This window comes from Nyctibius grandis, chromosome Z, assembly GCF_013368605.1.
Source record: "Nyctibius grandis isolate bNycGra1 chromosome Z, bNycGra1.pri, whole genome shotgun sequence".
In the NCBI taxonomy this organism is placed as follows: domain Eukaryota; kingdom Metazoa; phylum Chordata; class Aves; order Nyctibiiformes; family Nyctibiidae; genus Nyctibius; species Nyctibius grandis.
In genome coordinates this window covers 47605024-47620801 of record NC_090695.1, presented here as the reverse complement: position 1 = coordinate 47620801, position 15778 = coordinate 47605024, and the positions used below count along the sequence as shown (strand labels likewise).

The window sequence follows — 15778 nt, the reverse complement described above, 5'->3', positions numbered from 1 at the left end:
CTGGGCCCCGCGGCGGCCCAATGCCTCTCCGCACACACGAAGCCCCCGCTTGCGCCCGGAGGGCTCCGTGCCTGCTGAACGCGCCCGCGGCGAGCTCCGCCGCCCCGCCGCCCGCCCCGCCAACCTTCAGGTGCAGCTTCTGGAGGAGGCGGGAGACGAGCCGCGGGAACCGGCCCGGGTCCACGGCGTTGAGCAGCGACACGGCCCTGCGGATGCTGCGTGGAAGGAGAGGAGGCAGTCAGGAGGAACCCCGGCACCGCGGCGAGGCCCTGCCCCCGACCCACCCTGCCGCGGCGGGAGCGGCGCTGCCACGGAGCAACGATACCTCTCACTCTCCGGTACTACGGGCGCCGCCATGGCAGCGACTGAGGCTGCTGCTCCTGCAGCCCCACCCCCCGACGGCAGCTCCGCGGGGCCAAGCGCCGCCGCTCCGCTCCGTTCCGCTCCGCCCCGCCACAGCAAGGCACAGCGCGGCGTGGGCGGGACGGCAGCAAGGCTGCTACGGCCGAGGGGCCCCAGGTGCCCCACACGGAAAGCCTGTGGCGGCCTTCGGGGCTCGTGGGGAGCGGTGAGGAGTGGCGCCTCCCTCGCAGGTTTGCAGCACCCCGGAACCGTTGGAAAGGCTGCGGCTGAAATCCTGGGGTTTAAAAGCTTTACAGACGAACTGGTGCGCAGCGGAGGGTGCCGGGGCGGTACTCGGCCCTCTGGTAGCGCTCGTATTTGAATTATGCGGCTGGAGGGTGGGTTGTGTGAAACTCTGCGGCCTCTCCACGCCCCACGGAATCTTTTTGTTCCCCCGTGGTAGCACACAGCCGGGTCCAAGCCACGGGTCAGTGACCCAATTGTTAGCAGACCACGACCTTTGTGATAAAGTTGTCACGCCTGCAGCATGACAGCAGATTGCTCCGGGGGCCGAGGAACTAACAGTGGCTGGCTGCGTTCCCGTCTTCCCCAAATAACCTGTTCCCAGGTAACAACCCCAAACCTGCCCCCCGTCCCGCACCGTTTAACTTCCCCTGCCCAAGGCGTATCGCACGCCGTGCCCTGTTGCGGGCACGGTGTGTGCTGGCTGGCAAGCCACACAAACGGGAGCGCTAACATTTGAGCTCACACGAAAGTGGCACTGAACTGGGTATTTCTGCTCCATGCCTTGAGTGAATGTAATCTCTGTGAGACCTCTAGTTTCCATCAGACTTGGCTGAAATTGAAAAATGGGCTAAAAGACAATGGGACAAGCAAATAGAGGAGCAGGCAGCATGACTGGGTAAACCTTCGTTTCCTAGGAAGCCAACTAAAAATATTAAAAAGCTGCTGTCCTGGTTTGGCTCAAACCAGGCCAAATAGTCTTAGAGAACCCAAGGTCACTGCTTACGAGTAAAGAGCCGAAGGGGGTTGTACCTGCAGGGAGTAGTGGACGGGGCAGGTGACCCAGGATTGACCAGCAAGGTATTCCATCCCATACATGTCATTCTCACTTTCCTGTTTATCACTAACCCACTGCCTCCTGGAGGTGGGGCCCAGGAGGGAGGGGCCCTCCTGTCTCCCACTGATTGGTACCAGCTTTGCCAAATCTCCAGTTAAAAGCCTGCAGGTGTGATGGCAGTGGAGCTTTTGCATTTTGCCCTCTGCCCGTGCTGGGTGGAGCTACTGCATTTTCCCCTCTGCCCGTGCTGGGTGGAGGTACTGCCTTTTCCCCTCTGCCTGTACTGGGGGGAGCAATTCTGCCTGAGGAGGATTTCCAAGCTCTTGATCTTGGTTTTGTACATATTTGTATATATTTGGTTATTTCTATTATTATTGTTATTATATTCTTTTTCATTATTATAGTTTATTAAAACTGTTTTAACTTTCCAACCCATAAGTCTCTCTCCCTTTTCCCTTTCCCTTTCCCTTAGGTGGGGGGGAGAGGGTTAACAGAGAGCATCTGCCACCTGGTTAATAGCTGGCCCAGCTTTAAACCGTGACAGCTGCAAAAGACGTCTGAATGTGTCTGTAAAGGTTTACAAGATGTGACCTGAAGGGTTAGGTGTATGGTAATAAATTACGGTAGGCTCAAGAGGCAGGTGGGAAAAGGCTGGAAATTTTTGAGGTACCATGAAGAAATGTTTCATAAACATATATGCTGAAATCCTGCCTCTGTTGAAGTGAGGGGAATTTAGTAATTAACTTTAGCAGGGCCAGGATTTCAGCCAGGACATTTGAAAAGATAATGTCTGTTTAAATACACCTGAAGAACCAACTTCAGGAAAAAAGAGTGACAAACCTGGCCATGCTCCAACGGGAATTTTAAAGCGGAGAATGCCTGACTGAGACTTTAACAACATTTGTACTGTACCTCTTACCAGAAGTTGGACCCACAGTTGCTGTTATGAAAGGCAGCTACATGTTTCAGGCTATTGTTCGGGGGTGAAATATAACTACATTCAACTATTTAATCTGGTTTTGTGTACTCTTATAAAACATGAAAAGACAATATTCTTGCAATAAATGTATTTGACTGGAAAAGAAAAATGAGTGTTTCACACCACACTGAAATAATGTAACTTCTTGTTCTAAGAAATCTCCCCTGAGAGCAGAATTTTATAAAGTTTGTTCAGTCAAAATGAGCAAGGGCGACTGGAAGTCTGGACACTTGCTTACTTATTTTAAAAAGTTCCAGCTGATATAGGTATTGGATGTGCCACTCAGGTTTGCTGCCAGTTCTCTGGTTTTATAGTCATGTGGACCTATTTTAAAGTGTTTTCTTTCACGCTTTACTGCATCAAATGAATATTCAATATGAATAGTCAAAACACTGAACATTAAAAACTCAACTGGACCTGAGGGTCCTGAGAAACCTGCTCCAGCTGGACCTGCTTCACACAGGAGGTTTGACTTGAAACCTCTGGAGGTTTCTTCCACACTGTATTAATCTGTGTTCAAAGCCTCGCTGAAGAAAGGGAAGAGCATCTGATTGGAAATAATACATAATGAAGCTAACCTGACAAGGTGCTGTCAAGTGCACAATTAAATATTTTTTTTCTAGTACCTTTCCTGTTCCTAAAAAAGAATTATAAAAAGTTGTGACTTCTCATACATCCATTCATTTATTACTGGTTTGTACTTGCATCCGTGATCCATTTTTCCAATGTGAATAATAGCTTTTTTTCACTGATGATATTACACAACTTAATGTATTTTGTCAGTTGTCTTAACTATCCATCTAGTTAAGACATATTTTGAGTCAAATTGTTACCTATATTTTGACTCAAAATATTCCACTTAGACATGCAAATGGATGTTGTATGGGCTTTTCGATTAATCTGCTCACATCCTATGACAAAATCTTAGGCATCAGTGACTGAGACTTTAGAGCATTTAGCTGCTAGTGAAAGTTAGGAATCTTACTGCCTTACAACAGTCTTTAAAAGCTCAGTCTCCCCTACTTTGCATTTCCAGAAACTGAACTATCTATTCTGTTCTTTCACAAAGACCAAACAAGCCTTCATGTTATTTGATTAAAGTTTGTTTTACAGACTTTGCTCATCACGCAGCCCTTCAGTTAGAATTCATTTAGGCTCTGCTTTTTAAAATACTCCTAGGGTTATCAGGTGAAACTGATTATATAGAGCATGAAAAGGTTGTAAAGTTAGGAATTATGGAATACTTTCTGCACAAGATTAGTTAAGCACTGTAATAAATTGCATGAGAAGTTGAAGAATCTCTTTCATCAGATGTTTTAAAGCACAAAGAGACAAATATCTGTCATGAAAAATGGGTAGTACATGTGTAGAAAGTGAGTGAAGCTGAACCAGCATTGAGGACTACAGGCTCTCAGGGTCCTACCAGGACCTGTTTTCTTTAAGTGTATTATTTTCTTTTTTTTTTCTTGGCTTCTTTTGATCCGCTTTTTATTCTATAGCCTCTTACTTGCAATGTCGTTCTGTCTACACTCAAGCCTTTCCTTTTTCGGTCATCTTCATCTCTGTTATTTTTCCTTACTTCTGAAGGTACACGCAAAAGAACATGTTGAACTCCTTCAAGATCTGATTTGTACAATATCCGTGACACTATTTATTGACTAAATAATTGTCCTACAACTCAGTGAAAATAAGCCAATAATGTTTCACATAAATTTTCACTTACAACTTGCAAGTGGCTTAAGCAATTGAAGTTAGCAAACTATAAATTGGTGTGGCAGGGATTGAATTGTGCCTTTTACCTAGTATGAAATAGCTCAACTTTTGAAATCTCGTTGAAAAAAAATTCTTTTTGTAAAGTGTGTTCTAAATGTTTCAGTTAAATTACGTCTATCATAAATAAATACTCCTCTGTTGCTGTCTGTGACTGTTATCATTATGAAACAATCTGCCGTTCTTTCTGTGTCATTACTTGCATTCCACTGAATGAGTAATCTCAGTAAAATCACCAGGATTACTTGGATTCTGCTTGGAAAGGGCAGGGTCAGGGAACTATGAATAAGGGTGGGGGACTCTTAGTTTATTGGTTCTGTATGCTGATTTATTGTTTGCTATTTTTGTGCTTACATGTGAACATTCACTATCACGTCCAATCATGTGAAGGGAGTCAGATTATTTGGGTGACACAGAGCTTCACAATGGAAATCAGGGCCACATGCCCTACTCCTTTAATCAAAGGCATCTGTGAGCACACAGGATATTCAGCTGTGGACAATAGGCCTTAATTTATTCCATTATAACACAAACGGGTATGATCCTGTAAGGGACGAGCATTCATACACTTGCACCTGAGAGGAGGTGGAAGCAGGTCAGTACTCTGCAGGGCCAGGCCCATGGAGAAAAGATACATGGCCCTCTGCAAATGATAGGACAGGAAATCTTTCTATGATTCATGCCAAGATTACAAATTAGGATTAATGAAATGCAAGTATCACATTCTAAATAATGTTCAAAGTTGCTGTTAGCTCAGAGTTGATATAACTGTTTTCCAAATAGAATGGGATCAAACAAAATAGTCCATTGAAACATGCATAATTTATTTTAAAATGTTTTAAGAACGTGAAAAATGTGTCAAAGGAAAAGCTACAATTAATATTGCTATCACTACCTAAGAAACTCAACAGAGCTGCAGCAACTGTAATGCTTCTGGTACAAATATTTGTCTAAGGCATACTTAAATATTTATCCAGAGAGTATCCATCTATATTTCTTTGGTCAATCTCTTCTGGTTTTCTCACTGAAGTGAATAAAATCTGTATTCTACTCTGGTGTGGATGTGTATAGAGAAAATTCAGTTGTGCTCTTACAGGAGGTGTTAAAAGGATCGTTAAAATTGTCTGGAAAAGAGTTCAAAGTGTATTATTTTTCTTTTTTTCTTTTTCAAGCCTTTCTGTGTTTGTATGAATCGCAGAGGCTGGCAAATATTAACTGTTCTCACCTCAACAAACGCTGGCACATACTAGTGTAAGTTTAATAACAGCATGGACTTATTCTTTTCTAAATGGTATGGTGGGATTGAATGGCACCTCACCATATGCAGAAGTTCATTTTAAGCCAGGAGGAAGAGTTTAGTGGTCTGAGGTTGTAACTGAAACATCTGGAATTTCTGGAACTGTACATCTGACTTCTCCCAGGGATGACTGTCCTTCATTTTTAAAGCACTGTCAGTAAACTGAATACCATACAGTTTACTGTGGTTACCTAATGTTAAGTCTCTATGTGGACAGGAATCCTGTAACACTTTTCATACAAAATTTGGGAGCTTACTTTGGGAAAAAAAAAATCTCCATTTTTTGTCTGTTGTTTTACAGTGCTCTCATCTGTTGTATTCCTAGTCTGTGTTTCAGAGGTGCTATGTTATATATGTAACTGTAGGTGAGTTATCATGGAGCCTTTACATAAAATGGTTTATATAACTAATTCTAAGTTTTCTTTGTAGAACTTTGGATGAAGGATTTGCAAACACTGAGAAAGAGAAAAGTCAGCGTAAGTTTGCCCATTTATAAGCATGGAAACAGAGGCAGACGTGGGAGTGGTGGCCTTGCTACAGCTGACTAGGTAGTCAGTCTTGTGCCCCAGTACAGCTTTGGTCTGCCGCCTTATTCAAAACTCCCATCTCTTAACTCATCTGAATAAAGCCTTGGGCGTTCTTTGTCTTTAGCACACCTTCACATCTTAAAAGTCATAGTATTTAAAGACCTTCACTTTCATTGTGACCTCTTCTGAGCCACATGATAATAGTTTTATTAATATTTCCTTTAAATTGGCTGTTGTTTTAGGAGCAGCTGTAAGTATCCAATGCAATATGCAAAGCCAGCTGTTGTAGTTTTTTTCTCAGAGCCGTGACAACTCTGATTGATAGAGAAGTATAGACAAATTTTTAAATAATGAGCGTCTTCAGTGGCTAACTTTCTGGCTTAAAGTCTAATGGAGTGCAATGAAGGCAAACAGCAAGATGCTGTACATAGCTCTATTTTGTTTTCTGAGTTTTCAAGTTGTGAATGGCAGGAGATGCACAGTGGAGTCTGGAATAAAAAGGGTCTCGATAAGACAATGCCCAAGCACACTTGACAATGCCCAAGTCCACTTCCCTGGACCGGCTAGCTACACTATTCTTGATGGAGGCCAGGATGCCATTGGCCGCCTTGGCCACCTGGGCACGCTGCTGGCTCATGTTTAGCCGGCTGTCGATGGACGGGGGGAATGGTTTTAAACTGAAAGAGGTAGATTTAGATTAGATATTAGGAAGAAATTCTTTACTGTGAGAGTGGTGAGACACTGGAACAGGCTGCCCAGATAAGCTGTGGATGCCCCTCCCTGGCAGTGTTTAAGGCCAGGCTGGATGAGGCTTTGAGCAACCTGGTCTAGAGGAAAGGTGTCCCTGCCTGTGGCAGGGGGGTTGGAACTAGATGATCTTTAAGGTCCCTTCCAACCCAAACCATTCTATGATTCTGTGATTCACAGAAGAGGTTAGTAGAGAAAGAACTATCTTTATCTTCACAAAAATTGTACAGGAGCACATTATTAATTTACACGAGACTGACTTCTTTGTAGTAATAACATCTAAGAAAGCAGAAGGTGAATGTCTCCTTTCAGATACATACGGATTGTAAGCAAGGGAAATAAAGTGGAAGGCACAATGAATTCAAGTTAAACAAACAATTTTTGGTGTCTTAGCTAGGCTGTACTCTAATATGTACCCGTGCTTTCATATTTCCCTAAGCCACAATGGGATCACTGGTAGCCATGAGCAAAGCAGCCATGTGGACGAGGAAAAGACAGGCAAAGTAAACTGACAGTGTCACAAACTGTTTAACCTGCATAATCGGGGTGGGGCGGGAGGGAGAAGAAGGATCAACAGACCTTATGGAATGTTCATTGATCTGGTTCCCCTTATTTTAAACATTAGCTTTCTAAAGCAAACATTCCATAGGGAAAACCATATTCTGTTTAGACTGACGTAAGGTAAAAAGATGATCTCATGTCATCTGGAGAGTGACCAATTTCATAAGAGACTAAGAAATATTCTCTGCCATTTCTGGTAAGGGATTTTAAAAATCACATTTTTAAAACCACAATGTCATGCAGTGTGGCATTATGTAATTACCTAACTATTTTGATATACATGTGTCTTCCACTAAGTTTCACAATCAGTATAAAGATATGTATGACACTGGTCTTTCCTTCCCACCCCCCCGGTACAACTGCCCAAATAGGCAGTTGTATACATGTGCACCCTATACTTGTGCACTGTCGGCTGCTCATTTGGAATTGGGGAAAAAGTTAGCGTCATTGCAAAGATAGAGTCATTCGCAAACCACAGCAGAACTGCCTCTGCAACATCCTCTTATTTTATTATCCTTATCTTGGCTCTCACCTCTGTTTTTTCAGGTTTTGTTCTATATTTTCGAGGTTGCACTAAGTGTGTCAGCGATGGAGTTCTCTTACACTTTGCATTTAGCTATGATAGCAACTGAGGCACAGTCCATGTTAAAAACCACGAAGTAACACCAATGAATTCAATAATGGGATTCTAAATATTTACACCAATCTGGGTTTAATCACATTACTCAAAAAATTTAACATGTAGCCTTACCACTGGAATCCACTTGAGAAACTATTTGGGATTTTGCCTTTAAGTGGAAAGAAAGTGAAGCTAATTCAAACCTGCCCATTTCAGCTCTTGAGATTATTTCGAAGGAAGGCTGCCATCTTCCTGTCCATGTAAATTAACTTTAACTTCTTGAAAATCTGCTTATTCAAACAAGTTCAGAATGAACCTGTGACACACCTGGAACAAGAAACCAATTCCTGACTACACTGGCAGAATTTCCACCTACCTTAAGAAAGATGATGTGGGCTATTTGGACTCCCAGCACAAGTCACAGAATCACACAGAATCACAGAATCAACCAGGTTGGAAGAGACCTCAGGGATCATCGAGTCCAACCGTTGCCCTGACTCCACCCTGTCAACTAGACCATGGCACTCAGTGCCATGTCCAGGCTTTTCTTAAACACATCCAGAGATGGTGACTCCACCACCTCCCTGGGCAGCCCATTCCAATGTCTAATAACCCTTTCTGTAAAGAAATTCTTCCTAATGTCCAACCTGAACCTCCCCTGGCAAAGCTTGAGGCTGTGTCCTCTTGTCCTATCACTAGTTGTCCGGGAGAAGAGGCCAACTCCCACTTCACTACAACCTCCCGTCAGGTAGTTGTAGACTGCAATAAGGTCACCTCTGAGCCTCCTCTTCTCCAGGCTAAACAACCCCAGCTCCCTCAGCCGTTCCTCGTAGGACAGACCCTCCAGACCCTTCACCAGCTTGGTTGCCCTCCTCTGGACTCGCTCCAACACCTCAACATCTTTCTTGAAGTGCGGGGCCCACAACTGAACACAGTACTCAAGGTGCGGCCTCACCAGTGCCGAGTACAGAGGGACGATCACTTCCCTAGACCGGCTGGCTACACTATTCCTAATAGAGGCCAGGATGCCATTGGCCTTCTTGGCCACCTGGGCACACTGCTGGCTCATGTTTAGCTGGCTGTCGATCAGCACCCCCAGGTCTCTTTCCACCGGTCAAAGGATACTTTGGGACTAGTGGGGTATGGGAGAGAACAGCACCAGATCTGACTGCCAAAGAGTGTTTTAACCACCATAGCAAATATTCCTAGGAAGTTTTTTGGTACTGGGTGTTTTTTATGCTGCAATCTTAAGTACCAAAGTGTCATTAGTTGAGAGGAGCAACAAATCTTTCCAAGGTATCAAGTCAGAAGGAGATTGTGGTGTTAAGGCACTCTTGGGATCTGTTCCAGGAAGTTTATTCTACTGGGAGATATCTCTGCCTTGTAGCAGAAGGTCTTTGTCCCCAGAGAATTGCTTCTTGTAGGGGAGAAAGGTGGTGCCACATTCAAAGCTGGGAGAGTCTCCTCAAAAACAGCAAGCACTGGGCCCACAGAATGATTCCCCCACTAGCAGCATGCTCCTCGAGATCGCCTGCAGCAATCTGCAGCCTTCCCCCCTTCAAGATCCAGAGTAACCCTCACTCCTCAAAAAGAGTGTGAGTGCCCATCATGAATGAGAACACCTACCTCATAAGAAGACTGGGTATAAGTTATGGTCTTTGAAATCTGTCATGTCTTGCAGTAAGAGGAAAGTTTTGTAACTGAAGAGAATTTTCTGTCCAGAGGCAAAAATATCCAATCCGCTTATGTCTAGCTATATAACTAATGACTGATCAAGGCTGAGTACATCATATGCTGTAAAAAAAAAAAAGAATGCTGACTGTAGAGAAATCAGCAAGAAAAAAACCATTACAAGTAATGTGGTTCAGCTTCCCAGGGTAAGAAAATAGTCTTCCCAAAGCAGTCTAGACACCTTCAGCTTTAGAAAGTTAAGATTTAGAGAGGATTGACTAGGTGCCTCAGTAAAGCTCACAAGGATGAGGAAGAATGAAATACATAATTTTACTTAATGGGGAAGGTTGAAGTCTGCTAGGTAGGCAGCAATAAAGAAGTACAAGCACCACTGCCAGGCACTTCACTAGAGACAATTCATAAAGCCAAGATTTACTTTAATAAAATATGAAGAAAGAAGAACTTTGCTCAAGTGCAAAAGCTATCAGAACAAAATCAGTCAGGAACAAAAAATGGCAACACGCTGATCACATTCCCAGTTTCAGTCTCAATAGTATCATAAACCCATTTCCTATTGCAGCGACATTCTGGTCCACATTTGTTTGAATCGCATTTGGGGCAAGGATAGAAGCATCCCAGGCAGTTCTTTTCCAGGCAATCACACAAATCAATGTTATTACAAAGCAGCCTGCCATGTTCGTCATATTTCTTTGTAGTTCTGCAAAAGAGAAGAAAAAGTGATTCTCAGAAAATGTTTCAACATGTTTGAATACTAAAACAAACAAATGTGTAAAACATCTGTCCAGAAACAAATATTTCCTCTTTAACAACCTCACAGCATAATGAAATACCAGCATTATATCCTAATTGCAACAGCCACTGTTACTAAAAATGAAAGTGTGTCAAAGAAGTAAATAAAAATTCTCTTAAGTCACACAGAAAAAGCTTGTTTTCCCAGCAGAGCTTTCATGTGTAATACGAAATCTCTCTGCAAAATATTAATGCTTTTATTAATTTAATTTATATTCAGTAAAGAGCATACCAGCCATTTTTAAAAGTAAAATATGTAATAAATTAGTACATCTTACTTGGGCTTATAAAAAAAATGTTGCTTCATCTGTGACATGCACGCTTTCTTTTTCTCCTCTCTAGTTTTAGGATTGAAGTCAGCTAGCTGAGGTCCTGGATTTTGAAAGGCTAAGCATTTTAATTGTTTCTCGAGTTGTTGCTATAAATAAACAACAGAAAGTTTATAATTAGTACAATTAGAACAAATATTTATTAGTTGCCAAATGTCCACACTGGCTTTCAAATGACATTAAAATTAGTATTCTTGATAACTTACCACAGGTAGGAAAATGAAGCAAAACTCGACTTAAAGATCACATTGTTTAAAATGTTTGCTTGTCTAACTGTTAACTGAGTATTCCTTTACTGGTCATCCCTATGACTGACTGTGCATCCTGACAGGAGAGGGAACAACCATGACTCTGAATATATTACTCTTGTACAGTGGCATGGAGTTTAAAAGTTGTCTTGTGGGAGAGAGAATCAGGTATTTTTTCCTTCAACTTTATCCATAATGTAAAAACAAGTACTATTATTATAAGCATCTCAACTGGATTTGCCCTTATCTTCACTTTTCCCTCAGATTCCTAGAACCCGCCTTTGTCCAAACAATCTGGGGGCAAGAGAAATGTCTGCAGGAGCAACTAGCGCAGGAAGGAACCATTTGCACAAGTGAGGAGTATGAAAAAAGCACAGAGAAAAATAAAGAAACTAAACTGAGCACAGTTTTTGAGCAGTAAGAGGGAGCATTTTCTTGCCTATTTTATGGAATTCATGTTTGCAGTTAGCTAAAACTGCGGAATAGTTTTGGAGGCTAAAACATCGTCTCTGTGTTTTGCCATTCCACATAGCCCATATATATTGACAGTCATGTCTAAAGTCAATGAAAACAAACAGGGACATTGTGTCAAACAATTTCTCTTTGGACAGTGTGGGCGGAGGGTGTCATTCCTTTCAGAGTCTGCAGTGGTATTTCACAGACAAGTGAGTGCCTTCATTGCTTCTCATGGGGCAAGCAGTGGTAGTTCAGACCAATCTGCTCATACAGTGATTTATAAATATCTGTCCACTAGAGTGCACTTATTTACAAGGTGGTTGATGCTGTGCATCTTCAGTTGCATCCTCCTGAAAACCTGTAGAGCAATCTCATGCACCCACATTATTCAGACATTTCTGCTTTTAGGTCTGAGGTCCTAAGGTTTTCTTTTTTAGGTCTGAGTCTTTTTGGTGCAGAAAATATGCTTCAGCATCATCATTGTCTATGACCATAAATTACGCAATTTCAAGTTGGAAACAAATAATAAACATAGTCCTCCCTCTAAGTGTACTCTCCTATTTCCCTACTGCCTATTTCATTTGAGGTCAGAAGTGCTCTTAGCCCTCTGAATTACTGCACTGCAAGCTTGACTCATTTCACTGTTGTTATTACTGATATTACTCTGTTGAGTCCAGCTTTTTATTTTTGTTTTTTATGGAAGAAGTTGAAGGCAATTGTAAGTATCTTGATAATAAAATGGTACTGGAGAAGTCATACCAATTGTTTTTGTGTTATTGAGCAGTCCTTAGCAGGAGAGAGATTTCCTTCTGCAGATGCTTCCTGGGCAGAATTGCTTTTCTTGCAGTTTCCTTCTGCATGATCACTCATTTGATCACCCTTGTTAAATATATACATACATATGTGTTAGACATATAAAGAGATCCACGGACTTCTAAGTGACTGTTTCAAGGTAAGCAGGTGATATCCATACTAGGCTTCTATGTGTTCTTAACCAACAGCAAATGCAGAACAAAATGTGGCTCAGTACCAACCTCGATTTTAAAACTGTATTAAAATAACACAAACAACAGCTGCATCACCAAACCACTCTATTATTCGTTAAGCAAACCTCAGAAAATCTCTAGCGTATAAATAACACAGAAATTGAAAGAACGTCTGAATCTATCACTGACACCGCTTCACCACATTGTCACCTTTGATGTAAAGGTGAGAAGCGGTGTTCTCGCAGGACACATAAAAGCAACCGGCGATGTGCAGTGGCAGGTGCGAACAGCAAGTAGGATCACTGATTTCGCTTACCAGCAGGTGACACTGTTGTCCCAGCTGCAGTTCTTTTTGCAAGGCTTCAAAAAAGAGTGGCCGCAGTGGGAAGAGCGGGGAGTAGGAGGGGCCTGGACATATTTTATTACACTATTCATAGACACCCAAGGCATGTGCCAGAGCTGCATGCGTAACAACTAGAGCATTCTCTGCAGATTCACAATTTTCTTCCTGAAGACTTGAACCAATGGAGTAGGAGAAAACTTTTTGGCTTTTAAACCTCAGTCCTTAGCTTTGCGAAAGATTTTGTGCACAAATAGAACGTGTATCTTTTAGGTTTAATAGAAGAAAAGTGCATCACTCACTCTGCTAACAAAGGCACCTAGAGAGACCTGTGGGTTCTGTAAGCCTGTCCTACAAATGCCATCCATCACCTCTCCCCCATCACACAGAAATGGTGGTGGCAACTGTTCAGGATGGATGTTAGCTACTTCTTACTTATCCTGTGAAGCTACTTAATTAGAACTTTTTATGCAATATATGCAGTTCCAGTGCCTCAGATTTCAACCCCAAACCCCACTAGAAATATTTAAGCTGTTTTGGAGTTCCTCCAATACTCCCCCAGGTACTGCCCAATCTCTCCCACTGCCTCTGAAAGGTAGGGCAGTGGTTTCTGCCAGGTTACCCCATACTTCAGGGTTGTTGCCCAAACCCTGTCACAAAGATCTTCATTTCACCACTGACAAAGGGCCAGTACCTCTCTGAGAGAAGCAGGAGAGGAGTCCAGGCCTTTAGTTCTCTCTGTTGCAGCCGCTCTCTGCAGGGCGATAGTCAAAGTGGGAATAGCAATGAGAAGGAAGAGACCTTGTAGTAACAGGAGGGGATGCTTTTTTGAGAGGTGAAAAGAAAAGCCTTCAGCCTTTTTCAGAGAGGGCTTCCCCTTCTCCTCTTCAGTGACCTGAAGAATGGCTGAGATTGTGACACTGTTCCCAACGGGATGCTCTACTGCAACACACTTATTCCTGAGACTTGAGCATCTTTTTAGGATTAGAAAAGGAAAGCTATTACCAGACAATTAGTATTTGCTGTATGGGGGAGCCTGCTTTCCTACTGGAAATTTGCTAAGGATCCACCCACAAATAAAACAAGAACGAAGGCCACTGCTCCAGAGAAAGTGAGTATTGCTCTTCATTTGCACTCAAGTAGGAGTCCTGATAAGGACTTGCTTCCTACATCTCTTCTTGTGTCCAGCCATGCATCCAGCATTGTTAAAGCACTTTTTGAGTACACATGACCATCATCCATGCCTGTTTTATTACAGTGTGCAGGGGTCAGGAGCAGAACAGCCATCAGTGGCTATCAGTGTAAGCATGCAGAATTCCCACGTGTCCTCTAGTGGTGTAAGTATTTTACTCCTTTGGAAGCTATGTCCTTGCAGTTATCTGGACCCAAACACCCAAAATCAGAAGCCACTTTCGAAATACTGGCAGAAAAGGAATAAGCATCTTGCTCCAAACGTTCTTTGAATGCCCTTGCACCTCAGTGAAAATATCCTGCACAGAAAATGTAGCACTTTTCTCTCTCCATGTATATCGTAAAGTGTTAAATGTTAACCTCCAGGAAAGATACTAACTAAAAAATGAGGCAGAGTGTGACTAGGAAACTATGCAAGATTCAGAAATTGGTGAGACTCACAGGACTGATTATCCTTCATAGCATGTTCTGAAGGGGGATAGGGGAATGAGGGAGACTGTGAGACTTGGACATTCACTCTCAAGTCTGCAGAACCTAACTGGACATTCACTCTCAAGTCTGCAGAACCTAATTATCCAAGGGAAAGTATTCTTGGTCCTGAAGCGGAGTCTTTTCATCTACTGTTTTTCGTCTGGCTGTAGTGGTAATCCAGGCGCAATGCATTGAACACTAGTCTCTTCCATAAACTTTCAACTCTGAGGACAACCATCAATTGCACCCTTCCTCCACCAAAACCTGTGTTCTCCCACACCTTTTGAATACAGCAGGTACTTCCTGGAGGTGACCATCCACATCTCAACATCCCACTGTGGCTGTAGCATATGGCTGAGAACTGGCAATTTCAGCACAGACTCTTGGCACAGCTGGCAAGGCTAGAAGCAGATTAAGGGAGGAAGAAAATCAGAGGCTGTGTTATATTAAAGGAGACTTGGTCTTATCCGAGAGACAGATGTTTCTTCTCAAGGAACAGTTTCAGGAGATGTTGGGATTTGCAAGGACCTGCATTTGTTTATGATTTTCATAAGAGAAATATTTTCCTGTATCTGCTCTTTCAATAATTTAATATTCCTTTTTATGATCCTTGCAGAGTGCACTGCTAAATATTTCAGCTGGTGTGAAATGTGGTGACTGGCATTCCAGATACTTCAGGCTGTTTGATCTGAGCAACCTAAAGCTAGTATCTCTGCAGGGCTTACCAGAGCAAATGCACTTTGCTTTCAAGTTGTATTTGTTCCTGCCATTCTAGACTTTCTGGCTGAGATCTCTAGGCATGTTCATCACCTTCACCAAGGCAAGACAAGATGCTGTACCTACGGCTTTAATCTCCCTATACCCACATGGATTAGACTGACCCATTGCAATAGTCCCACCTTCCTCATAGCCTAGTTCTGCAGAGATGTCTGTGGGCTCAGAAACTAGCAGTCAGGTTTGTGGCACATTCACATATGCATCTTCAAATCTCTGCAGGACACCTGGTGCCAGACAAACTAAGAATGAGAATAAATTAATCTTCCTCAGGATCAGCTGTAGGCTGAGCTGTAAAAATGTGGAAAGGCCACCTGCCAACTAGTCCATGCCTTCTCTCATAGCCCCAGTTGTGAATGTGTATTCAGAAGATGGCCTTAAAGCCATCTGGGAAACACAGACCAGGTGAAGTAATAGGTCTTGTCTCTTGTAAGTCAGCTGGTTTCCCAGAAAACTGATAAACATGGTGACAGAGCAATGGCCCATTCTGTGATAGGAGTCTGGAGGAGCAAATACTGCCCTCTCCCAGTAAAATAAAACAAATTGTCATGAGTTTTCCCTCCCAAACCAAGGGCCTTT

At 42.8% G+C, this 15778-nt stretch overlaps 2 protein-coding genes across 5 annotated transcripts in view; both read right to left on the bottom strand.

The window, feature by feature from the left end:
• COMMD10 (COMM domain containing 10) overlaps nucleotides 1-404 on the bottom strand; it is a 146787-nt gene extending 146383 nt beyond the window's left edge. For all 4 annotated transcript variants that reach the window (XM_068423898.1, XM_068423897.1, XM_068423900.1 and 1 more), the window contains exons 1-2: nucleotides 326-404; nucleotides 125-215 (exon numbers count right to left, since the gene is read on the bottom strand). In XM_068423898.1, the coding sequence (XP_068279999.1) occupies nucleotides 125-215; nucleotides 326-357 (123 nt within the window). In that variant the 5' untranslated portion in view covers nucleotides 358-404. The remainder of the gene's footprint in view (nucleotides 1-124; nucleotides 216-325) is intronic.
• A 9685-nt stretch (nucleotides 405-10089) lies between these two features.
• Nucleotides 10090-12307, bottom strand: ARL14EPL (ADP ribosylation factor like GTPase 14 effector protein like). Its single transcript, XM_068423995.1, has 3 exons — nucleotides 12197-12307; nucleotides 10683-10822; nucleotides 10090-10312 (listed from the first exon to the last, which is right to left on the bottom strand). Exons 1-3 carry the CDS (start codon nucleotides 12305-12307, stop codon nucleotides 10090-10092), a joined length of 474 nt encoding a protein of 157 aa, XP_068280096.1.
• Between the last annotated feature and the right edge of the window lie 3471 nt (nucleotides 12308-15778).